Raw genomic sequence first — 27,866 nt, 5'->3', positions numbered from 1 at the left:
TATGCTTAATGACAGCTGAGGTTTGTTCATTATTTTCAGACAGATTTTGCTGTGCTGCACCGCAAATACACAGGCTCAAATTTGCGTACACGACCTCAGACCAGACGTGAGATTTGATCGTAGCTCACGCTCACGTCCAAATTGATAAATGCCGATGTTTGCCAGGAAATGGTCGGACGCACGTTTTTCTGCCGTACGTTCGTTTGATAAATGAGGCCCAATGAGTCTACTGAACAACCACATATTTTTTCTGGGATCTCCACAGGTACGTTACATACTGGAAAAAGAAAATGTGAATTAAATATTATTTGTATCGAATAGGATATAAAACATTGTAAAGTGACAGATTTCTGACTAAAAAGACTGAAGAATATGAAGTACTGCTGTTTTAAAGTGAACAAGAAGAAGTTAAAATTTTCAGTCCAGCGAGGAAATATATTTTGTACACTGACATACCACAACAAACACAGGTCGAAAGGGCCTTATTCAGCACATATGTTGTTGGGGGCAATGGCTGGAAAAATCCCAAAGTGCTGCCATCTCTGCTGTGGAGGTGGTGTCTGGTGTGCATGCTGACATCACACTTGGCACAGAAGAAGGGGTGTGGACGGCAATCACGGCAGCGGACAACAATGGAATTGCTTCAACACTGTTGGCAGATATGGGCTGCTGGAGGTCTTGTAAAAAACCCTCTGTTAAAATGGTAAAAATATATGTTAAAAATTTTGATACCTTGAATTTCAAATACAAAGATAGAGTTTACATTTTGAATCTGTATTACATACGCTGCAGATACAAGTAAAAATATCTGACCATACCAACAGCATCCGGAGCAAAGACCACATCAGAGCTAGTGCCAAGACCACTAGTGTCAGACGCATCAACAGAAGCTTGAGTCTTCTGATTACAGCCAGCTGTATCAGAATAAAAAACAAACAATTATTCACAGCATTAAAATGGTCTACTTTTCCCAACACTACTTGCACATAGTAGCCCGGTTAATAGAGTCAATTACAAAATCCTCACCATCAAACATGTATCACTTCACACATCATGATGTGGACATGTATTGAACTGTTCCCACAATGACAGTAAATTAAAATACTGGCAACTCAATTAGAACAAACTATTTGATAGGCAGTCCTGCCAAGAACAATATATATAAAAAACTGACCCGGTTGATGCACAGCCAAGGACAGAAAGACTCTGCAGCATGTAATTAAAACTTAACCAGAACATCATTGCTAACATTAACAGTATATCCGTGACATCAGCGCACAGATTTAAAAGACAACAAACACCACAGCCACAGTCTGTTCCCCCTTCTGACGATGCCAAAAATGTATAAGCATGTGTAGTGGTCTAGTATGGCAATTGCAATATTCAAATGTTGTTACTTGAAGAAAAATAAGCAAAGAAGATAAATTCCCATTCAGTTATCTAAGTATTGGTTATGGTTTGTTAGTCATGGTATCATACATGAAAAACTTTATGTTCTCCTTGGTTTGGGATAAACAAAAATCAGGATCTTTAAAATATCATAAATGCAAAAGCAATACTGACCCTTGTTAGCCTGCTTGAGAGTGGCGTTCGGATGACATTGCCATCGCTGTCTCTCTTCGTCCACCTCATTGTTGGAAGAGGTGCAGTAGCTTGCTCTTTCTGGAGCTCACCGAGTAAGTCATCCGTCCCTTGCAGGTCATCACTGAGATTTTCAGCCAGGTCATCTGCACTCATTAGTAGATCCTGGAGCTCTGAATCACTCATGATGAAGACACAGACAGATAGACGCACAACAGAAAGTTGGACAAATAAGACAAACACAAAGGTAAACACAGTGACATAGAGTGAGAGAGAGGGAGAGAATGGCTAACAGGTAAAACGCAGGACAGGTTTACAAGAAAGACGTGGCTCTAAAAAGTGCCTTTGAGTTGTTTAGTTTTCAATTAAACAGAAAAGGGTTGGATGGATGATAAATTTGCAGGATCTGTTGAGAAAAGAGAAAGCAGAATGGGAAGTCCAACCTGAACGAGATACAGTACAGATTGTATTATCGTAATTGAAAAATAGAAATAGGAGGTAGCATCTCATTTAGAGGGATATAGGCTAGGTATAGGCTAGGTCACTGTGCAAAAATACCACAGCCTCCAGTCATTACAACAAGGAAAGGGTGGCAGTAGGGAAGTGGTCTTGACAGAAGTGGTAGGATAAATGTATGTGAAGGCCCACAGAATTTGCCTTGCCCTCAGTGATCACTTTGTTGAACTTTTGGTTGGAACATATCACTTCTATATTTAAGAAGGCTACAACTTGTAATAATTTCACATAAAGGTGTGGAAACTATTATTAAAGACATTTTTTGTGATTTTTCAGAAAGAACCGTATTTATTTATACAATTTTTATTATGTACATGTTGCTTATGACAGATATTATAATAAATATATGTATACCGTCTATGATCAACAACGGTAGGTATACATGTAGGAGTGGAAAATAACGTGGTAGACTTTTGGGTAGGCTTAATGCTTTATGTCAATCAAAGCACCTTTCAGTCATTAAAGCCAAGTAGGCCTGGCACACCACATTAAAGATTTCATAATGACCTGATCGAAAAAAAAAGTATTATTATTACGGTCAAGTCCTTCAAATAAAATTACACCAAAATAAAGTTGGAATTCAAAGACGCAGCCTATTACTTTCTGGAGGCCTACTAGCCGGCTGTAGGCGTAGGCAAGGCTGGCTAAAATACTTTTTGCACATTTATGACAGTGTAGTGTCTAAAATACAGCAGTCGAATGAAATTTATATTCTACACTTCCATATGGGCTACAAGCTACATTTGGGCTGATTCTAACATTTTTTGGGGGCCCAGATTTTAGTCCTATTTTGATCTTTATACTCTCTTAACCCAGGGGCGTCAATTGGGTATGGCAAGGTATGGCAGCTGCCAGACCTTGGCTCCAGGGGAAAATGTACATTTTCGTTTTTTTTAAATAAATTTAAGGAGATACTCTGTGTCGATTTGCATTGATTATTATATTATTTAATACATGTGAATTAACTACAAATGAAAATCAGAACAACACAATCGATTTCACCAGATATTATCTTTCCCCCCTTCATATCTTGAAATGTGGTATCTCCTGACGAGGTCAGACCTGGGTCATTATTGTTATAGCAGATTTTTTTTCTGCTAAGCTTATTAACTAAAATGAAAAGGAAGCAAAGAACTTAAGAATCTTTTTTATAAAAAAAAAAAAAAGGCATGTGATGGGTCCAATGTTGCCCCAGTAGTGGAGGGAGGAAGACCAGGTAGTGAAGGTGGGATTCAGGCTGTTAACGAGGCTGTTAGCCACTGCAGCACCAGATGCTAACAGGAAGACTCCATGAATGGAGGCTGAGAACTCGTCCACACGACTTTTCAAATTGAATCTGAGTCTGATTCGCCACCAATTTCTCAGATTGAAATAGCTGGATCAGACCTGGACACTTGAGATGAAGGACGTGGAGGAGGAGAAAAACATCATGTTGGCTCTGACACAACTCAACACCATGTCTGTCGCTTTTTCAGAGGTCATAAAACTATTTCAGATCGCAGCAACAATTCCAGTTTCCACTGCATAAAACGAAAGATTCTTCTCCGTTTTATAACCCTGTGGACCACAATGGGCGATGACGTCATCTGACATCATGCCCCCCCCCCCCCCCCCCCACACACACACACACTACATCGGAACTCGGACTCTAACTGCTATTTGCACTTCACTGCACTACCTCACTTTAACGAACAATACCGCTCTACCTCAATTCAACAAATGTCATTGCACTGTTACTGTCTATTTATTATTATTATTATCTATTCACTTTACAATCCACTGCCACTTTACATTTTTTTACTCTTTGTATATTTTTCACTCTTTGTATATTTTTATTATTTTTATTATGTTGTATGTATATTCTGATTGCACTGGGTCTGAGAGGACTGTAATTTCATTTTTTGCATTTGTATGTCATACATATTGCAATTTTTGACAATAAAACTGACTTGACTTGACAGGCTAACATACCTTATGTTAATGGCTGTTTACCCTGCTGTCGTAAGATCACTGGACCCAGATGAACTTGTCAATGACAATCCCGGTTTGAGGCCTCGGCGTTAACCACAGATGGATTAATTATGAAAGTTCCTCATTAGGCAAGATACGTCTTATTAATCTATTTAAAAATATATGACTTCTCTTTTCTTCTCCCTCCCTCCATCTCCGCTTTGCATTTGGATTCTAACATTTTTAAGCTTATGTTCACGTGATATTGTTGCAATTACATAGTAAATGAAGTGAACAGAATGAGTGTAATTGTGTTTGTCAGAAAAGCTACTACTGCTCTCTAACCCTGCCGCTTGCTTTCCATGACTGAATTGATCGATTGATGTGCTTAGTTAAGTGTTTGCGTCCATAGTTATGTTAGCAGGATGTGAGTGAGACTGCATTTGAAAAAGTTCAAATTTTCCTAACCACACAGATAAGCTACATAGCAGACTTGTCACTTTAGTTATGATTGTTTGCTGGGCATGTATTGATACTGCAGTTAAGTCATTTTACTAGTAAACTTGCCATACCTTAGCTTTGGCTGAATTGACGCCACTGTCTTAACCATGCACGCATACTGGGAAGAGTGCAACTGCCGCGGGGGACGCCGGTCCTGGTCGCACACCATGACATTGTGTATCGCGCATTTTGTTAAATGGCGCGCGCATCTTTAAATACAAATCTTTATCTATAAAGATACGAACATTTTACACTGTGGTACAGAGTGGGAAATAATAAATGTATGCTGTTATATCAGTAAGAAAATGTTTACAACATGAATTGTTTGGAGTTCACATTGTCAGACATAAATTGTGGCGGGGGGCAGAATAAGGTGTTGCCATTGTTGCTGTTGTTGTTAATATTTAACTTTGGAAAGGTCACCTCCATATTCTATTTCATTTTTTTATTATTATTATAAATTTTAAGTGAAATTTCAACTGAACACGGCAGCAGTAATAACATGTTTCGGTGAATACAAAAGCACTCCCAGAAGGAGTGAAATGGGGGGCGCATGGTTATGGAGAGCTTTGTATGTTAGCGGAAGGAGTTTGTAATGTATAGGCTGTTGGACAGGGAGCCATTGAAGTTGCATGAGGACAGGTGTAATATGAACATATTACATATGATTATAAGGGAGTTAAAAGGTGAATGTGCTTCCCTTCATCGGACACAACACAAACAGGAGCGTGCTGCAGTAGTGCTTGGCTGCTAAACCCATGCTGGCATACGACGAGAGCGCCTGTCCTGGGGACCTGACATCTGTCAAAGTAACCAGGAGAGCTGCAGATAAATAGGGTGTGTCCAACAATGAAGTCAACTGTCACCAGGTGCAGATTAACACCAATAAAGGGGAGGGATATGAATTTGTCTCACTGTTTTTCCCCCACAAAATAAAGGTTTTTGTTGAAGTGCCGTGGTTATTTAAAAAAAACATGCTAGTACAGCAGTGGTAAATATTCTATCAAATTCAGATAACAATACAAAATAACAATTTCAGAATGAATCAAGTATTAATAACCTGTTCTCTCTAATTTTGAGGTCCAGTGTAACAACAACATGCCAAACATGCAGACTGTTAGATTGTGTTTGGCATGTATCCTCAAAGCAATTTCAATTTCCAGTCCCAGCCTGGTCAGATTCGTACATGAACTGATAAAGCCTCTTGGATGAGAGGGGAAACGTCTTCCTACACAAATAACCAAGCCAGGTTGCTTTTGACTGAAATTGCTTTGAGGATATATGCCAAATACAAACAGTCTGCATGTTTGGCACGTTGTTGTTATACTGGACATCAAAATTAGAGAGAACAAGTTATTAATACTTGATTCATTCTGAGGATAACTATGACCTGGACAAATGAGAACATTCACAGGCTTATTTGGCATGTAGAAAGATTAAAACATTCCTGGAACAGTTAAGAGTATTTGTGGCCAGATTATGTCACTGTGATAGCACCCCAACTTCGCAAGAAAAACTCAAGAAATGTTACAGGTGTGTATTTGAGATCAAAATAAAGGCTGTGTTCGAAAAGCAAGGGGGCTGGAAGTAGAAAGTTGTGAAGGGGCCTTGACTCTCCTGCACTATTGTCATGACTGCTGCTTTACTGAACCGTACACTTCCAAATTAGTTTTTCAGTGAAAGACATTAGATCTCCAGGAAGTGTAACAAAAGACATTTCAAAAATCCATTATTTATTAAGATAACTTTATAAAAAAGATCAAAATTAACAAAGGGTTATAATAAAGTACCAGTGGAGGTAAAGGCAAAAAGTGTTCTGATATTACAATGTGGTAAAAATGTCAACTGAACAGACATTAAAACATTTTTAAAAGCATTTATTGATAACTCATTGACCACAGCCTCAGATGGTAATGTGGTGTTAGCTTGCTACCTGGATTTCCCCTTGAGCATCTGTAATTTTATTCCTCAAAAAGAAATACAAAACAATTAAATTTAACTGAAGCAGTTGTACATAAAAAAAGACAAGTACCATAAATTGCCAAATGCATCTGTCTAAGTATCCAGTGTCACCCAGTAAGCTACAACACAGGCTGAAATATCTGCACAAAATCCATAAATCAACATTAAGACAGATGATGTGGCTCCACAACTCAATGATCAGAAAATAAACACAAAGCACAGTCTTTAGCCTAGACGTAAGCAGGGATCTAAAAGACAGGCAGGCGGAGCTTAACCATTCAAAATGGGGAACTTGTATAAAAAAACAAACTCATTCTTTGGCTTCTGAGTAGTGGCTGTTTATTGCTAACAGGACTGCACTGTCAACGATAAACGTGAATCCCCACAGAGGAAAAAAACAGCCATCTGTGGGCCTACTGATGTCTGGCTGTGCTATACTTTCCCTGGGATGCAGTCATTTATCAGTTCATGCTTCAATCAATCTAACATTTACGCAGTCATATGGGCATCCACATATTCATATTATTTGATCTTTGGTACATTTACAGCATGTCATCCTCTCCTCCTCCATACATGTCAGCCAGTTTCTTGAAGCGGGGTCCCCACTCGCCGAGGCAGTCGTAGTCCTGGTCTCCGCTGCCCGACGAGTTCAGAGAGGAGAGACTTCCTGCATCAGAGCCGCCCCCTTCATAGTCAAACACCAGCAGGGAGTCATAGGGCGGTGCTGTCGGGTCGTTGTCAGCTGCCTTCAGGTTCTGAGCATGGAGCAGAGAATATACATTTGAATTTTGCAAACGTTTTTTTTTATAAACAGCAGAATCAAGTCACCTGAATAGAGGATAATGCGATAAGTAACAACCAATATTAAAGGTTGACTATGTAAAATCTTTATTAAAAGCTTTTTTTTTTATTTAATAATACACCCACAAGGCGTTTTGAGGGGTAGAGAATGAAAGTATTGCTTTTCCATAAAAAAGATATTTAGTCTGAATTTATATTTTTAAATTTTTGACGGGTTTGACAATGACTTTTTGTCCCGTTCTGTTTACATTGTGTCAGCCAATAGTGTTGGTCGCCTGTAGGCTGCTGGGCCGGGCCTGTCTCCAGACCTGGCAACCCATCCACATTCTTTGGCTTCTGAGTAGTGGCTGTTTACTGCTAACAGGACTGGTGGAATTGTTTTTTGTGGTTGCGACTACGTTCTCGAGACACTAAATGGCAGTGTTCTGCTCATTCTCCATATTCAACCTTTAACATGTTTGTATGAGCTGTTGAATGTTTGACTCACATCATCAATAAAGTTGCCGATTTCCTCTGGGTTGGCGGGGCGAGGCCGGTACTGAGGGGCTGGCATGAAGTTTGGCACCACATCGTTTCTGAACACTTCGGGCCGATTGTCCAGACCACGGTGGAGAACACTCAGATCATAGTCCTGATGGCAAACACATGTAGGGGTTTACACATAAGACACTGCAACTTTCTTTTTCACTAAAACATATTTTTGTGCATTTATACAATCAACAAAATCCATGATAAGCGACATGTAGTTTCAATTCATATTAGGATAATAAGGATATCTTTAGACAGGAATATGATATGGCAAATGTATATAAAAAAATCACATATTATGCTCTCAATGGGCCTCATTTATCAAACGAACGTACGGCAGAAAAACGTGCGTACGACCATTTCCTGGCAAACGTCGGCATTTATCAATTTGGACGTGAGCTACGGTCAGATCTCACGTCAGGTCTGAGATTGTGTACGCACATTTGAGCCTGTGTATTTGCGGTGCAGCACAGCAAAACCTGGCTGAAAATAATGAACAAACCTCAGCTGTCATTAAGCATAAGCAGTCACATATTAAGAACAGATCAAAACAGATTCTTAAAACGAATAAAAAAAATATAAAAATCGTGGTTGGAGCGATTTATTGTACTCATGTGCGTCTGAAGGCACCATCCATGACTGATTACGCATTCATCAATCGCAAAAACTACCACTCGATAAATGTACAGGTGATTTGTGATGCCAAGCTGTCGCTTTTAAACGTGGTGGCCAGGTGGCCGGGGGGAACACACGCAATTCTTTTAAATATCAAAACAGCTCGGCTCCAGCCCCCCGCGACCCCGACATTGAATTAATGAATGAATGTGTTGGCACGTGGCTGCAGCAAGACGCACTGCAGAGCCAAATTCATCTCCTTGGTAAGTGGCTACCCTTGATAAATTGCATTAAATCAAACAAGGTATCAGATGATTAACATCTTGGTATGGTTCTTCTAGATGACAAAGGTATCCTCTTACGGAATACCTAATGACCCACCGGTAGCGCCAGTGTTGTGCCGTATTCTGCACCCCGGCCATGAAATGCACCCCTCGCATTATAGGTGATATTCTGGCTGTTGTTACGAACTATAGGAGTAGTTTATATACAGGTAACCCACAACGGTCAGAACATTGGTTACTTACAGTGTTTAAACTATTTTAAAGAGTTTAAAATCACAAACTTGGATAAAAGTGAACACAAAACAACACTTTTTTTATGTTCTGTGGAAATATACTGCAGCCATAATTACAAAATGAATTAAATGGATCTTTTGAATATCAGCTATAATGCAAGGGGGTGCATTTCACGGCAGGGGTGCTGAATACGGCACACCTGTCCAAAAGTGCGCACAGGCGCACACAGGTCTCAGTGGAGCGCTGCTTCGGTTTGACTCCCTCCATTATTTTTTTCCATACAGTGTTTTTATGGGCCCCTTTTATTCCACTCTAAAGACTGACAAAAAGCACATCTTTATTTTGCTCCATCTCGGATGTCAGGATGCCGATCTGTGTTATGTTAAAGATGATCGAATTCAACCGCCACATTTATCAAGGCCCGCTCATTCATACGCTGAGATTGGTCCGATACGAATGTTTCATAAATCACACGTGGGTCCTTTCCTACGACCAATTATGCGCTCAGATCTGCGCCCGTTTCCACGCAAGTTTGATAAATGAGGCCCAATGTCTGATGCAATGACCTGTGTTCAAATGTTTACATGATAACATTTATTCAAGTACTATACGTGATTACACTTTGGAGGTACTTGTACATTTCTATTTGTGCTAGTTCATACTTTCACTTCACCGACTAAAAAAAAAAGAATCATACTTTTTACATTGCTACAGTTATGTCAGTGTAGTTACTTGGCAAATCAATACTTTAGATTAAAATTAGCTCCACCTCAACTACCAAATCATTGAAAAGCTGCCAACATGCTGCTTACAATGGCAATAATCCAGCAATGCAATTTGCAGCAATACAAATATTACAATTTCCTTGAAATCCTAGATTTATTTTTAAGTTCTGGTCAAGAAAAAAATTTCACTGCGATTGATTATCATGTTGAATTATCTCCCGGCCCTAATCACTCATTCACTGACTCAACTTCCACTGGATTTTCCTCTAGAAAATGTGCTAGCAAAGGTGGTGCTTTCGCTAAAAAAACAAAACAAAAAAAACCCACTGATCAGAGAAACTGATTATCTACTGATGTTTGAAAACACTCCATCGGGTGAACATGAGTCTTCCCATTAACTTTAACAAGTGCCTGAACAGCAGCGCTGCTTAACTGGGACTGACCGAGACGTGGCGAGAAATGTAGTCCATATAACGGTATATGTGCACCTGTTTGAGCCTCGTCAAGAAGAAATTAGTCCAAACCTATCTAATTTACCTGATCATCCTCCCCGCCTCCCTCTTCGTCATAGTAATAGATGTTGTCTCTGATGTCGTCATCTTGCAGTAGAGGTTCCTGCTTCTCTCCTCTTCTCCGTCTTGCGAATAGCAGCAGCAGCAACACCAGCACTGAAAATACAAAGCACAAAGCTTAATACAACACACCTGTGATTCAGTCACTACAAGTCCAACCAATTTCCTACAGTCAACAAAGACGAAAACCATCAATGAATGCATCGTACTTGCACTCCATTTATGTTTCTAATCACTCTTACATGTAATAAAATTAACGTTTCAAAAAACAATGTCGGTTCAGCCTGTTTCCTAGAGATGAGCCGGATACTTGGATGAAACGAGTATCCGGTACAGAAAATGCGCTTTTGCCGAGTCGGAGTATGATACGAATAACACGAGTCAATATCTGTGCTCGGATTGAATGAAAATCCTCATTGGGTAGGTAACTGTGTCTGTATTCTGTGATAGGCTTATCACAGCGCCCCTCCCCTCTGCTCACTCACACAGAGCAGCTCACTGTCTCTCCCGCAGTCACTCATGTTCACGTGTCTTTTCCGTTGACGTTTAGGGTTTCTTCAGCTTCAGGTTTGTTTTTTTTTTCTTTATTAACAATAGAGTTCTGCTAAACTTGGGTTCATTCAGACGTAGTGCTTGGTAGAATTAAGAATGCATTGTGTCTCTGCCTGTCAGAGATTTGTTTCTTTTAACCATCAGCTGGCTCCAACTTACTTCCAAGTGTCAATGACTGTCGTTAAGAGTGACAGTTGTTGGTCGAAACCAACTTCCCACCAATGACTGTCAGCAACGACGGTCGTTGGCACCTGTGAGAGGTTAAAAACCTGGATCTCCACACCAGTTAGTTGGACCAGTCCCAGCCTGGTCAGATGCGTACATGAACTGATGAAGCCTCTCGGATGAGAGGTGATACATCTTCGTAGACAAATAACCAAGTGCTGTTGCTTTTGACTGAAATTGCTTTGGGGACTCATCTATATTCAATTCTCATATATTTCTGATAAAAGTCCGACCAATCATTTTATTCTATTTCCTGAGCTTCCTGCCTATCATCTGTCACTCCATTTCACTTGCGCTGCTCACATGCATTTCAGTGTCCGAAGTTTTGGACCTCCAACCAGGCAAAGTGCACTGGAATGCCTGTCAAAGTGGAACTCTCTACTAGCGAATTCGGGGTAGGTCGATCCCCCTTAAATTCGGTAGTAGGAGGTTCCACTTTGACAGGCATTCCAGTGCACTTTGCCTAGTTGGATGTCTGAAACTTCAGACTTTGCAGGAACGCAGCATTTCTCCCTCATCGCACGTGTTGGGGGAGCAACAGGGAGGGAGCATCAGAGGTCAGGCAGGGGGAAAAGGTACGGGACTTAGACTGTGAGACATGCAAGAAAGGTAAGAATTTATTAAATGAGGGATTTTGGAAAAAATTTTGACCAATTCTCAGTTGGTAAAAAATGGTTCAGTTTAGCAAGAAATCTGTGTAAGAAATGGTATCAACCCAAAACTGCTGCAGTTACTTTTGAGACATTATTGAGCAAGAGAATGGGCATCAAATTCTTCATCATAATGTTCTAAGCCCTTGTGAACCGTAAAGCTTCAACACTAAATTATAGGCATAAAGGTATTTAACCAAAACCCAATGTTTAATACGGATTTATGACCAGAAGAACTTGACAGTGCTGAGCTGCATCTCAAATTAATCTTCAGGTTGCAGCTTTCAGATGATTTACAACACTTCTATGTGACATCTACTGTTGACCTGTTGTCTCCTGCTGAAAATCCCGTCCCCGATCCTCACCCCTCCAAATATATATATATCAATGAATCAATAATTCTAGGTTTAAATATGATTGGAGCCTATGATTTTTCAGGCAGAATATTCATCAAAAATCAGACTTACTGAGCAGCAACAGGATGCCTCCCAGTATTCCTAGGATTACAGGCAGTTCAGTGCCACCTGCCACACGCCCTTTGCAGATCACTTCTTCCCCAGTGCAGTCACACACTGTGGCCTGCACAGTGCTATCCTGCTCTAGGCCCTGGTTGTCTGAAACCCTCAGGACCACAGTGTACTCTCCACTGTCTAGCTCAGTGAATAAATTCAGGATGATGCCCGTTTCTGCAACAAAGAAAAAAAGTTTTGGAAAAAAAAAACAGTGAGTTTGTCATTTTGTCTAATTCATGGAAGTCAGTGGAACACGAATATATATTTTTTTATGATTATCTTCCATCATAAAATAAAATCATTCAAAGCTCTGCAAAACATTTCTAAACGTTTACATTTACTGAAGCAATTCTGACATAGTACATATACAGATATATGAACAACAGCAACAATTTTCCTCTCCTTAACTGTTTACTCTTTTTCTTGATGTAATTAATTGTTTTGTTGATCTGCTGACTTCTTAAAACCTTAAATGTTTGACTATTTGATTGGATGGCAATAGTGTACATACTGGATTCGTTCATCCTAGCAGTCCAGTTGGTCTTCGACATGCCCTGTAAAGAGATGCTGTATGGAGCAGCAAAGCCCGGCCCATCTTTATCAGTTACCGACAGCAGCTGAGGAGCCGATTCCTTGTTACACACCTGAGGAAAAAACAATGTCAGACTCAAGTCTTAAGTTAATGCACAACAGTGGCTTCTACACCCAAAAACATGTCAAATTCCACATGTTTAAATCTGCATTACAGTTGCTCAAAAACATGAGCATAAGCGTTAAGGAAGAGAGACGCACCTTAATTGCACGTTCATCAATGGTGGGTGCATTGTCATTGACATCTTCAAGCAGAATTATTAAAGTACCAGTTCCTGTGGCTGGGACTTCATCTGGTGAGAAGACAGACATACACACAAACACACATCAGGAGAACAACTCAATTCTAAGGAAACTAAAGACCACAGTCAGATAAAGTCCATATTTTTGTCTCTCAGCTCAGAAAAAACAGATGAGTGTATGTAAGTCTTGCTTCCCACCTACCATTGTCATATGCACCAATGAGTGCTGTGTATTTGTTGTCCTTGACAAAGACGGACTCTCTGTCCATGACATTTTTAACTTTAATCAGGCCTGTGTCTTTGGCCACATTCAGCCAGCCGGCAGGGTCTCTAATTATTCTATACCTAAACAAGAAAAGCGTAGAAAGATGTAAATTCGATGCAAGCGAACACATTACAACAAACATGCTTTGGGGTATTCACAGATCAGATCATTTGAATAAGATTGAGTTGATATTAACCATATAAAGTTATTTAAGTTTCCCTTGGACATGGTGGCAATTTAATCTAGAGACATGTCATACTTTACTTTTTCTTTGGCTAAATGCTCATTAAGCCAAATTTAAAACTGAAAAACAAAATATTTAGGATTATGGAATATTACTGAAGAACATTGACAGTGATAACAGAATTTAATTATGATCACTGTTATAGGATCACCTAAACGGAATCCTCTGTATAAAAGTATTCAAAGTGAGCAGTGTATATAAACAGCTACTGACTGGAAAGGTCTGAACCGAAACAACGCGTCAGACCTGCTCAACAGAAAGCAGAGTGTTTGCTGATGCAGACTAATAGCCGAGTATGTGAGATGTTCATGCAAGTGGTTTCCAACAAGGATTCCATCAGCTCCCACCAAGTTAACATGGGGCCGGTCCTCAATTTTAGCAGTTTTCTGCAGGATCAACATTTCTTTTCTAAAACATTGTATTGAAACACACGTTTGAGAAAATAATGCAGAAACTCTAAAGGTTTTACTCACTTTTCCAAGACACATGTTAACATGTAGTAAATTCTGTCTGCACATTTTTTTCACAGTTTATATTACTTTATGCGATTTAAGATGAATTACACGTAAAAAAAACATGTTCAAAATAATAAGGTAGATCAGCGTTTGAGCTTACATGACTTTCTGTTTGCGTGCAGTGTCTGGATCAGAAGCGGTGTACTGCAACACATCACTGTCGATGGGAAGGTCCTCCCGTTTTGACACAGTTTTCTGTTTTGGATCAAAGACTGGAGCTTCATTGACATCCAGCACAGTCACCACCACTGTGGCAGTGGCAGTGGGCAGTGGAGTAGCAAAAGGAACTTCATTTTCCACAGCAATCAACAGTGTGTGCTTGCCGCTCTTCTCAAAGTCAAGACCCTGGTTGAATGGAAAGAAAAGCACATCAGCACAATTTATTAGACAAATGTTTTACAACTTCACTGCTGTGCAACTCAAATGTCCTTGTCATTTTATTAGATTACAGTCACTGTTATCTACAAAAGTAACATTAGGTCAGTGAAAAATAATCTATAAATACAACACACATTTATTGACAAATCTCACAACTTTATTATTGCGTCTTATTCGAGAATTCTGTTTATTTCCTACCTTGGCAGTAGAAATCATTCCTTCATGTTTGTTTGTTCCTGTTTTGACAGTGAAAAATCCTCCTGGATCACCATCGACAATCCTGAACTTGGCGTTCCAAGCTGGGGAATGTGGCTCGTCCCCATCGGTTACCGAGATCGTAAGGATCTGAGTGTCCGCTTTATTTTCTGCAACTTTCGCCGTATACTGGGAGATTGCAAGGGTCATGTTAAAAATGAACCATGGAGAAAATAAGGATTGGAAAAAAGATTGCTGCTATTGAATTTTTTTTATTATAACCTTGGTTATAATTTCAGGATCTTCATGACAGTCAGAGCACCTTTGATGCAGATCATGAAATTGAGGCCAAGGTTTAAAATACACACATACATATCTATCTATCTATCTATCTATCTATCTATATATATATATATACATACATACAGACAGGGGTTAAAAAAATAAATAAATAGTAGTACAGTATATAGTATAGTAGTACAGCTCATTCACTTTAAGCCAAAATGTGCTAAAAACCTGCCTTACAATATAAAAAAGATCTTTATAGTGTAAACTTGATCATCCCATGTTAAACATACTGTTAAAAATCCAAAGATTACCCAATCATGTCATAAACTTCCAGGAACAAAAGTGAGCTCCAATCAAACTTTAACTACTAAGCAAAATGAAAAAGAGGAATGCCTTTCTTCATTATTAGCTGAAACTGTCTTAATATCCTGACAGTATTACATGTGACATAAGCTGTGAAAAAAATCATGTTCTTCTACCTACACCAAGTGCTGCAAGATTCCACCCTGTCCGAAGGAAAACAACCAATCAGAGGCGAGCAGAGACAAGCAGCGAGAGTCAAAGAAGAATCAAGAACAATTTACTGAGCCGTTTAGTTTGGGTTTGGCTTGACTTAGTCACAAATATAAATATGTTTTTGAAAACATTCAGGGTGAGAAATCCTATAATATAGGCAATGCAGTAACGGAATCTTGATTTAGCTCTGATTTGTCATTTTCCTTCAGGCATGGCAAAACTTGCAGTTACCATTAGGAGCACCAGGTGGAGGCAGAGGACATAATTATCCATCTCACGTAGTACAGTGGGGATACAAGGACAGTTTCAGCACATATAAAAAAAACCTTTTAGAAGTTATCAACTTCAGCTATAAAGTTGAGCTTTAAAGCCACTACTTAATGCCATGTAAAGAGGCGTCCTTGAGGCGGCAGCCGCAGGTTCAGCTCTGACCTGCAACCCTTTGCTGCACTTCTCCCCCTCTCTCTCTCTCTCACCCCATTACCTGTCTGTCCTATCTAATAAAAGCTTGAAAACTGCCAAAAAAATAATCTTTAAAAAAAAAAAAAGACAGACTACAGTTCTTACTACAACCCCATGGACCACTACTTCAGTATGGTGAGAACCCCCAAGCTTGACAGAGCTGTGCCTAGTTATGGTTACAAAGCCATAGAGAACTCCTCTTCTGGAGAGGTCTGTTGTACTTGTCAGTACTTGTTATACTTACGGAGGGCTGAGTGAAGACCGGAGCATTGTCGTTGCTATCTGTGACAGTAAGGATTACTTTCGTTCGTCCAGTCAACCCTTCTCCCTTCATGTCTGCTGCTTCTACCACCAGGGTGTACTTTGGGTATTTCTGTAAGAAGAGACACACAATGAGTCAACTGGAAGGCTTTAAAATTTTGCTGCCATTTTACAGACCTTTACAGACTTACAGGATTTCCTCTTCTCAAGTCCTGTTGCTTTAGATAGTGCCTTAAGAGTAGCTTCAAGCAAGTATGCTTGGAGGTGGTTGCAGGTTGTGATATGGAAGTAGTTATTGTTGTACTAGTTTCTTTCCCAATGGGATGTCAATTTATATTCAATATTCTAACTACCATTAAACAGGTGAAGTGAAGATAATGTCAGTAGCTAACCATTTACAAACAAACTTGGTAGTGAATTGTATTGCGTCAAAGTGTATGATGTGCAAACGGATTTCTATTTTTTTCAGTTTTTAGCGGTGCTAGACCAGAGAATATTTGGTTAAACAATTCAGTGATGCTGTTTTGCCCCCATTGTTCTCAGTGAAGTTTGCTGGAGGTGATGCAGTGTAGCCTTGGTGTGTGTTATGAGGAGTGAGCACTGTGCCGGACTCATTTAAAAAATTAGACTTTTAAATGCTACATTGCTTGCAATCAGTCATACTGTTACTTAGGAGGAATTGTGGCCTTGTGTTCTCTGCTTAATTTGGTGGTTAAACAAACCAGTCATAACTTAGTTTGAATGAAAACTCAATTTTCATTTAGAGATGCACCGATTCAACGTTTTCAGTCTCGATACCGATATGATACCTAGGCTTTGCATATTGGTTGATACCCGGTACCATTGTTGAATTAATAAAGTGTACACTTCAGCATGTGGAAGAGACTAAAGGCATCAGAATTGACTTAAACATTACTTCCTTAACTTTGTAAAAAAAAAAGAGTAACAAATTAACACACAAATACAAATGTACTGAACTGTTATTAATTCATTCATTTGTAAAATAAACAATTGTGCACCAGCTTAAACCTCTTAAAATAAAATGTAACAGCTGAACCTGAGAATAAAGTAACTTAAATAACATTGTATAGAGTTTTTCCACTCAGTCTTGTTATGTTTAGGCAAAGCTGTGGTTTGACCTATTATTAATTTTATCAGCTGTATCTTAAGGAACACGTCTATAAGTAACCAGCTATTTTTGATTTGAATATGTAACATTTCAGCTGGTGAAACTTAGTTCAAACTGTTGTTGGTTCGTGTTTTGATATTACAATGCTAATCACGCTAGCCAGTCTATGACCTTTCCATAAACGGCGAATCGAATCGGTTCATCCCTACTCTTATTTGCACCTGGTGTTCTTCACCATTGTTTTATAAGTTCATAAGGGGATTGACAGGTGAACCAGCTTTAACAGTGACATATTTTCTTTTCAACTAAGTTCTGTGTGGTGGATCTAATTTAAAGCAGACCTGAGCAGTCCCAGTTCAAAATCTACAGTAAAAAGCAACAGACCTGGCTTTTTACTCCGTCAGGAGGGATTTTTAAGGTGTACTGTCACTCAGATTTATTGCATTTTGGAGGAAACAAGCAAGCTGTGCTGACCAATTAATCATGACACAATTTGCAACAGAATCCGAGAAGGCATTTTGGATTTGAGACCATAGATGGAAAAATCATGTATAAAAGATACGGTTTGCTGACTTCCAGAAATCCAACTGCATTACAGTAACTTGTATAGGGTTTTTTACATATCCAAAGATTGATTTATTTTTTGTTCGGCCAGTATTTTTGTTGTGTTCACTTCCCACCTTTTGGAAATAAACCCAAATTCCACTTTGTCTTCCAGTTAACTGGCAATGACTGCACCACCAATGAATGGAGAAGCATCCAGCTCTACAAACTACTTCAGTTTTGTTGACAGTTCTACAGTACAATTTTCTGGTGTGAAAGCATATGAAATGAGAGGTGGAATATGTTTCAGAAGTCTCACCTCTCTGTCTAGTCCACCGGCATTGACTCTGATGGCTCCAGTGACTGGGTTGACGACAAACTGCCTTGCACTGGGCAATTCTGGATCCTGACTTATAATTTCGTAGCGGAGATCTGAGTTGTCATTGTTTGGCTGGTCAATATCGATGGCCACAACCGTAATCACCTCAAAACCTGGAGAGACAGAAGTAAAAAATAAGTACAGAGGTTTCAAAGTGTTCAGAGAATTTAATGAAAAGGGGGATTTACAAAATAATGCTGGGCCATAGGGCTAACGGTTGGTTTTCTTTCTGACCCAACAATGGATCTGGTGATTGTGGTGTTTGGGCGCGTGGGGTGTCAGTAAAGTCATGTCATGGTTAAAATTACCGTCTAATTTAAAAGTAGTGTAAATCTATGATCACTTTAAAGCCGATATACACATACAAATGTGTTTTGTTGTGTAAAACATGAAAAGAAACAGAATGTGACAATTTGCACAACACTGAAACCACCACATTTAATTATAGGGGTGCAACGGATCAAAAAAAGTCACAGTTCGGATCGTTTCTTGGATCAGAGTCACGGATAGGATCATTTTTCAGATCAGCAAAGTTTGTCTTTTTCACTACATGTGCAAAGCACCGTATCTGTGGGCCCAGTCCTGCCTCATTCAGTGCATTTATTGGACTTTTGGCATTATCAGTTGGGACTGGGATTTTAGTAATGGGCCTCTTTATCTTCCATTCGTCCACTGCTTGTGTCAGTTCCTGCACAAGATTAGTGCCTGTGTGACTCTTGTGGTGGCGGCGTGTCTGGAGCACCGAACTTCTCATCTCCCAGTCTGCTGTGATGACGTCCACCCGGCTGTCGTGAGTGTAACAGACGATGCTCCAACTCACCGATAGAGTTTGTAAAGGCTTTAGCGCGGTCGGATTGTGCAGCAAGCGGCTGCTCAAATGCCACGGTGATAAGCAGTTGTTGAGCAGCCTTCGTTTTCACTCCAGTCAGTGAAACTGTACTGTTGGTGTCGCTTCAAATACGTGGCCATGCTTGATGCGTTTCCACTGTCGTATGGCTTTCATGTTCCACAGTGCCTACACACCATCACGGTTTTATCCACTAAGCTCTTTTCTTCATCATTATACTTGACAGGGAAGCCAAAAAGCTCCCATACAGGGAATTTAAATGACGCGGGGCGTTCAAGCTCTTAACAAGTGTGTTGACTGAACATGTGCACAACTTTTTATTATTATAATCAATCCTCGGATCACGTGTGTGCCGAACCTAAGATATTGATCAGAACGGATCACGGATGATCTGTTGCACCACTATTGAATTGAAGCTAGCACAAAGATGAGATATCAGATGCTGCAACGATTAATCAACTAATCGATCTTCAGAAAAATAAATGACAACTATTTTGATAATCGATTTATAGTTGAAGTAATTTTTATGCAAATATAGCAGAAAATACTGTATTCAGCTTCTCAAATATTATAGACGCCCAGCACCTCGTTATGTTGCTGGTGTTTGTAGCAGAGTGGAAATACACAACACTCCCATATAAAAGAAATTTTTTTAAAAACAAAACACACACACGCACACAGGACAAGGCCCTCAGGACAAAAACACTTCGGTGGACACACAATGCTTCAAGGTAGAGGGTACTGTGGACGATTCCGTAAATCTAGTGATAACATGCAGGTTTTTGTTTTTCCCATTAACCAATTGACCGGTTGAAGGAGGTCGAATTTTTGTCGATCATGATTTTCTTTGGTTGATTACAGCCCTACAGGAAATCCCCAAATATTAGCTGCTGCCCCCAGAGGCTAAAATATCGTCAGACAGATGACAGATGGTACCTGGTGGTGAGGCTTCAGGAACTTCTCCCAGGAAGGTGTCTTGAGGGAAGGCAGGTTTGTTGTCGTTCTGGTCTAAAACTTTCACTACAATTTCCATAGGCTCCTCTGCATTTCCTGCCCCATCTGCTACAGCATGTGCTTGAAACTGCATACAATAAACACATGTTATAATAATGTACATGCAAGAATGATCCATGTTGTTGCTTTCATTGCATATCACTAGCATACACACAGGCACAGTTCAAAATTGTTGATGTCAGGAATATGACCTATTTAATTGACATTTTAGATCAGTGTGATCAGTGAACTTGAATTTGTAAAGTGACTGATGTCGTAAACTTTTCTGTTGCTGCTCTGGAAATAACATTTAGGTTTTAGTTATATTTAGGCTAAAATATGCTACAAATCTGATCCTGCTTAGAATTTATTTTCTTTTAAGTCAATAGATTAAAAAATTAAAAAATAAGTTAGTGTTAAAAAAAAAGAACCAATAAGGGTTTCAATAAAGAACCAAACTATAAAGAAATATTGCTTTTTTATTCATATATTTTTTATATATACACATCTCAATATTTTTCCCTCGTAAAGAAATACAAAAAACAATGTCAGTTTCAAGTCAAATCGACATGTGCCAAATGTCACACGGGCACTTGTAATAACCTGCTGCACAACATCAACATGTACATGGTATTGACACACAAATAAACTACTAGCTTGTTAAATAACAATACATGACAATATTAAATAGAAATGTTCCTTAAATAAAATAAATAAATAAAAGGCTTATGTATACATACCTACCTGCCTTTTATTTAAGGAACATTTTTATCTAATATTATATATATATATAAATATATATAAAAAGGCCTCAAGTTCTGGGTTGCAGCCGCTTGTGTCTATCTGCTGCATGGGACTTGTGTGTGTGTGTGTGAGTGAGCGCATGATCCAAGCTGAAATACAGTACGCCTACAAGCTAGGTACATTACCAGCATTTCAAAGTAGATAAGAGCAACTAAAAAGTTACTCCTGATAAGTGAAAAAAGTATATCAACCTACATCAGAGCGGATGCTTACCATGTACTTGTCTTGTTTTTCTCTGTCCAGTGGTTGTGTGATGTACAAAATACCAGAGTGTCTGTCCATGGTGAAAAGGCCAACAGGAGGCTGATCAGCTCCCGGACCAGTGATGCTGTAATAGACCTTCTTTACTTTGTCCTCATTAGAACGGATCTGGACAAAACAAACAAAGCCTGAGTTATATCACTCTCACTGATTACAACATTAGCTACAATATTGCAAAACTATTTTTTACGGCAGTATGGAAGCAGTAACAAGGAACATCATCATGGAACACAACAATTTGTAACACTAATTATTCTCCATTTACAAAATGACCCTGCTGAACGTCTACTGTCAAGAGGGACAGTTGAAAAGGGACACTATAATAAAGGCCATGGCTATGGTAATTTGTCATGCAAAGAAACAAAATACTGTAATATACTACGAAAACTGCCAAAATCCTACATATTTTTGGCCATAACACCTAGCACCATTTCATAAGGGTTAAGGTAAATTATGATTTATACTGATACCAGGATTATTACACTTGTTATATGAAAGCAACTTTGTCCCCAGAAAACAAGGAAATTCACTTTATATCACAAGTTAACTGGTAAAAATTTGTAAGTATGTCTTTCTTAGGAGGAAGTAGGGAGACATGCACACAAGAACAGTGAATGCTCCATTGGAATGTAATGCAAATAGAAAGATGGAAGAAAAAAAAGAAAAAAAAACAGAGACGTGGAAACCAACATCATTTGTAGAAACAAATATTCAAAATACAGTTCAGTATCACATTCTCAGGTCCAAGGGCTTTAGTTCCGCTTACTTGAGATACTTTTAGGGGGTACGGTCCTCTGTCATTCTCAGAAACTGTGAGGTCAGGAATAACCCAGTCTCTCTTTCTCCTCCTCAGACCTTCACCAGACTTAGGAAACTGCAGAATGGGCTCCTGTTGATCGATTGAACCCTGGAAGAACATGCATATTTGTAGCCAGTTATAGGACAACAGACACTAGATATTGGACTCTCATTTACCTAAAATGGATCAGGGAAATATCTGATTATAGTACTTTTGAAACTATTCAAATGTGTATCCATATTATGCACCGTTTAACCAGCAAAAGTGGAGTTGGACACGGCCTAGAAGCACTTGTGCCTTTAAATAGGGCCCTTAAACTCTTATTTCGACTACAAATAGATTTGCAAGTTTCCTTCATACCCCTTCAACAGTGTCTCTTATCCTACCTCTGTGTTATTAACAGAGTCCACTTCAGTATGGTGGTGTTGGTGGTTTTGGTATTTGTGGTCTCCATGGAGATGCTCTCGGTGAAAAACTGTGACAGGAACACTCATTTTGCGAAGTTGTGAGTCCCAGGCGTGAATAAAGAACTCCAAGTGTCCATGATGCATCGTAACGGGCCTGATTACCTGGAGGGAAAAAAACACTCATTAGCAAGGGCCAACATACAGGTTTTTAACAGTTTAAGTAGATTATTTTCCAACATGTGTGAATAGATTGACAATGTTGCTGTTTAATTAAATCTGTGCAACATATCAGGTGGGTTCAGGTCAACATGTGGTGTTTGTTTTGAAAAATGATGAAGGATCACACTCAACAGAGCTAACATAACTGGATCACCAGTCGGACGCTGTTTGCTGGTATTATCCCTATCCGGACGGATCCGGTCAGCCGCCGTTTCCGGTCTTTTCGGGGTGCTTTTACTGAATGATCGCCACCGAAGTGCAAGTAGAATTTATTTACAGACTTCTAAAGAATCTACAAGGGAAATTTCATATTTGTGCATGGCCATTTACATGTCTTATTAGTATAGGAAAGTGACCTTGATGAGAGAAAGCAGTAAGAACGTTTGGGTCACGCTCAGGTGGTTTACATTAAAAATGTAAATGAAGAAGACTTTACGGTATATTTTGGAGCATTTTTGGGGCCATTTTATTGTGGAGGACTGAAGTATCGTATGCGTGTACATGTGCAATCGTTCCGTATTGAAGTCCACCTCTCTTAACCGGGCTGTGGCAGGGAAGTGTACTGTTGCACTCATACTGCTCTAACGAACTACACTTCAGCCGTGAATCGTGCTTGGGCATGGTACAAATGTGTGAGCAGACCCTTATAAACTACAAGTCAGGTCTGTTGAAGTCTACTGACCTTCAATGTGCCATCTGGCTGTACTCTGAAACGGGTGTCATCACTGCTGAAAACAAATGTTCTGCGATCAGTGCAGTCCGTAAAGCCCACTGGAATTGGACAGAAGAAATAATCAAACATTACAAATGTCGTTCATACAGAGAAAACAAAGTGACAATTGGCAAGTCTTCAGAACATTAAGAAATGTATTGTGAAATCTGACAGAATTCTACAGAGGTCCTTGAATGTCATTATTCCTGACTCGTCCAGGAAAACAGTTCAATTGATTAAAGCTACATCTCCTACAACCTACGCAGGGCTTTTCGTTTTTTTGCAGGCATCAAATTCAAAATTTGTAAATATTTGCACAAGACAAAGTTTTTCAGTTTGAACATTAAATATATTGTCCTTGTATTGTATTGAATTGAATATAGGTGGAAAAGGATTAGCAAATCATTGTATTGTTTTATACGTTTTACAAAATGTCCACACTTCAGTGGAATTGGGGTTGTACTATGGAGCAACCACTAAACAGACTAGGGATGGGCACCAGAAATGTTAATCACATTAATTACTCAAGGGGGTAGTTAAGACAAAACAGCACACACTGCACTTCACATCTCTGCATTGTGTAAAAAAAAAAGAAAGAAGAAAAAAAGATTAATCATTGCATCATGAGAATTTGAATATATTTGTCATTTATATACACCTTGCAGTTATGTTTTCTTTCTTATTTTCACTACAGTGTGCGCCACACAATCAACACTGAGCGCCACAGATTGATGAGGATTTTTGCTATTTTTCAATGCGTTTTTGAAATATTGTTCCGTTAATTAAATGTGTGTGTGTGTGTGTGTGTGTGTGTGTGTGTGTGTGTGTGTGTGTGTGTGTGTGTGTGTGTGTGTGTGTGTGTGTGTGTGTGTGTGTGTGTGTGTGTGTGTGTGTGTGTGTGTGTGTGTGTGTGTGTGTCCAGCTGCAGTATTGTTATCGTTGTTACTGTTGTCAGGCACCTGGTTAAAGATCGTCCAAACAAACACGAGAATAAAGCAAAAGAAAAGCTCTGTCATTCCCGTCATGGTGCCAAAAAGACAGTCAAATAAAAAAGGTATTTCTGCAGCTCAAAAGGGACTGGGTGGCTCTAATGTGTACCACATAAATATATACAAGTATAGCCTAATAGTTGTCTTAATAACATAAATGGCAGCCCCATCACGCTGTAAACTTCAAATGGGATCCTGATTATTCAGTTCCAAGAAACATAGAAGTTTAAAAGAGAGACATATAGGTATGTACATTTGCAGATCACATATCTGTTGTCAGAGTCCTTGCACCTCAAAAAGTCTCTGTACGGCCCTGCACGACACATTGCTACCTGCTCTGTGGGAAAGACTGCGCTACGTCAGATAATGTTTTTAAAGTGTTGTTGATGATGTTGTTTGTATGGTTCTAATCTTTATTTTATTTTTTTGTAATTTTCTTCCTCTGGTATTGAAAATGGAGTATTTTCCTGGGTATTGGTATCGACTTTGAAATTGTAGTATCGTGACAACACTAGTAGCTTTGCCATTCCATAGTTATAAAACTGTGACATTATGTAACCAGTTACATCCTTTTATGGACTCTCTTCCCCAAAGATTTAACATCTCTGTCTGTCAGTGCTCCTGTGTTTAGGTGAAGCTCACTTATGTGCTCTACTCTCAATCCCACCTCTTGCCAAATGCATGCCATGAAAGGCTCCAGAGCCCAACAGTGACAGTGATGGCCAGTAAAGTGGAGCACCTTTTTTCAAAGTCTGGGTACCTGTGTTTGCTCTTACTCCAATATAATAAGTAAGCTGCACTCCGATACAAAGTGTAGCGAAGTAAAATCTAATTTGACTGTATTCGTTTTTTCAGTCTGTCTCTTTTGGTCACAACAGTAAACAACTCTTGAAGCTACACAAAGCAAACCAGGAGCCTGGCTCATTATAATATAATCTTGTTTTAGACAAACAGATGTGACAGTTAGACCCAAATATAGGCCACACCAGAGTAGTTAGTTATTCTTTTTGTTATTCTACTGAGACAGTTGGGGAAAAAAGAAGGTGGAAACACTTTCATGACCTGACAAACATCTAAAACTACAGCTGTGGAGTGCTCCTTTTCTTTGAGCATTTGACACTATTTGAAAAGCAAGGCCTGTAAAACAGGTTCAGGGACATTATTTTGCCCTACAGGTAAAGGCACACATGAGGTGCACAGTGAGTGCAAGCTGAGACCTGAAGTTGTTTGGGGGTGAGAACAATGGTAACAGCTAATCTGAGTCAGAGGAGCACTTTGGGAAAGCTAAAGTCATTGATGGCTTTAACTTAGGTCGAGGTGATTCCATAGATACAATGTTCTTTCTGGAATGTACAATTTAAAAAGCATTCATATATTCTGATACAGGACATTGGAAATGAACACACCACAGTTTCTTACAGGGTGTGTGTGTGTGTGTGTGTGTGTGTGTGTGTGTGTGTGTGTGCGTTAGCCAGTGAGTGAGAGAAAGCTTCCTGTATTGACCGTACCTTTTCCCAGTCTTGTACCCTGCAGGTGCTTCCTGGACACTTTGAAAATCAGCATATCTGACTGGAATCCAGGTACACATGCTGGCTCCTCAGCAGTCACTAAAGCAGAGACCTAAGGGAGGAAAACTGCCTTTTAGTTTATCCTAATGTAGGCATATGAAAAATATGCAAACAGTAGGCTACAAGAAAATGTATCATTTTTGAGAAAACTTTAAATGAGCATGTGATTATGTGAAATACAGTATACAACACTAATGCCATCCCCAATTGAGGGAGATCAACTTAAAACGAAAGGGCAATGAGTCATAGGGTCATTTCTTTATGGATCTATTAGTTTGGTCTGTGACATTTCGAAAATGTGTACAAAAACATGTACGATATCTCAAGGTGACAATTGAATGAATGATCGAACGTGTTCTTGTAGGTCTATTTATCATAACTTGGTCTGAAAAAAAACTGCCATTAGGCTTTAATGGTTACATCACAATGGAAAACCAGTGGGTGGGAATAAACTGTGGTGACAAATGTGCTTTTGCAACCAAACCAACTGAAAAGTGTAGAATACAACCTGCCGACTACGTCATCAGCGGAACTAGGGCGAGGCCCGTGGAGACACCGACTCCTCGAGATCAAACTCTAAAAAAATGGCGATTTCAACCTGCCTTGTGTGTTGATACGTTTGTCTATACGTTGCTTTAAAATGACTTGAGGTTTCCGGCTTCATACTGAATTAAGCCTTGTAACATGGTCGAAGTAACAATTTATTCAAATACAATTTCGCCATTATCACCCGCCCTAACAACATCGCTCCTTTACGTGGATACGGTACACGGCGGCAAGTGGTGCCATTAATAAAACATTTGATAAAACAGCTGCTTGCCGTGTAACCGAACATATCCTCAGACATTTCCAACAAAAGCGGGATTCTAAAACACCCAAGTAGGGTTCTACCAGTAACTACCTGGTTAAAACGCGAAAACTGAAGTCGCAGGGAACCTCACCTGAAGAATGACGATTAAAATGGCCCAAACCGCGAACCGAGCGGTCCCCATCTGTCTGTAAATCCTCTTTCAAGATTCTTCGCGATGAAAGTTTTGAAAAAAACTGAATGTATTCCTTTGCGAGCGGCCGTCGTCGCGTCTTTGTCCTCCCCTGCTGAAGGTAAGTTCAGTGACTGAGTTCAGCCGGACGAGTTTGTGCAGGTACTCTCAGCGTATGACGTCAGCTCACAGGTGCGCGGGGGACCAGCTGAACACACCTGGGGAGACAGAAACCGGCAGTTTTACTTACTTCCTGCTCACGGACAACGGATACTAGTCAGCACACTGATAGCGTTCTTATTAAGCAGCAATGAGCCGGGCTGGATCTGAGCTAAGTGAGCAGTGTTCTACCACTTTCTGTCTCATTTCCTCTTATTGACCCCCCCCTCTCTCTCACACACACACACGCAAACACACAAACACACACGTTGGTTGTTGTTATATGTTCCAATATTATCGGCACATATTTGTTAAGTAAAAATCAGATTTTACCATGTGGGTATTAACCATATCAGCCTGCGAATGTTGCTTTGAGGATTTTAACCCTATATACTCCCAAGAACCACCGGTATATATCCGAGGAGTGCTGTCGTGAGGGTGAAACCAGCCTGAAAACCAGTGGAAGTTTCGGCTTCCCTATTTTCTTCAAACTAAATGAGTTGCCAATTCAGAGTTAAGATTTTATGTTTAATGTTGATGCTGTACTGTATTTACACAGTAGCTTACACCGTTTGGGGCCCACTGTAAGGCAGGTCACTCCCAGAAGGATGACTTTTAATGTGCTCATTGAAGTCATTCTCTAGGCTACAGTAATAAACATCAATAATGAGTCCCTAAAAGAAAAGAGCACTTCCTTCATCCATCCATCCTTTTCTGTCCCTGACTGCTGGACATCAGCTGGCGGGAAGACTAGTAGGTTACAAAGGTTTACACTGTGACCAGTATAATGTTGTGCTCCATACGATTTTCATCTGTTTAATTGTCTTTTAATTTAAAAAACAGTGGTGATAGATTATATGGCCCGCTGCTGAAAGTACTACTTGCCTTTTTGCTGAGTCTGTGACATTCCCT

At 39.6% G+C, this 27,866-nt stretch overlaps 1 protein-coding gene across 1 annotated transcript; it reads right to left on the bottom strand.

Annotated features, from left to right (window-relative positions):
* Window positions 1–6,264: 6,264 nt before the first annotated feature.
* On the bottom strand, window positions 6,265–26,951 carry LOC310953498 (B-cadherin-like). The gene is made up of 18 exons (XM_083922558.1): window positions 26,757–26,951; window positions 25,756–25,867; window positions 23,229–23,317; window positions 22,307–22,489; window positions 21,888–22,028; window positions 21,074–21,229; window positions 20,000–20,144; window positions 18,157–18,329; window positions 16,149–16,277; window positions 14,642–14,827; window positions 14,166–14,410; window positions 13,244–13,386; window positions 13,001–13,092; window positions 12,720–12,852; window positions 12,164–12,382; window positions 10,235–10,365; window positions 7,799–7,942; window positions 6,265–7,265 (listed from the first exon to the last, which is right to left on the bottom strand). The coding sequence occupies exons 1-18, from the start codon at window positions 26,805–26,807 to the stop codon at window positions 7,053–7,055; spliced, it is 2,685 nt and encodes an 894-aa protein (XP_083778684.1). The 5' UTR covers window positions 26,808–26,951; the 3' UTR covers window positions 6,265–7,052.
* Window positions 26,952–27,866: the final 915 nt, after the last annotated feature.

Source organism: Echiichthys vipera (assembly GCF_963691815.1).
Source record: "Echiichthys vipera genome assembly, chromosome: 11".
Classification (NCBI taxonomy): Eukaryota; Metazoa; Chordata; class Actinopteri; order Perciformes; family Trachinidae; genus Echiichthys; species Echiichthys vipera.
The sequence above is the reverse complement of the archived record's forward strand: the minus strand, read 5'-3'. Positions and strand labels throughout refer to the sequence as shown.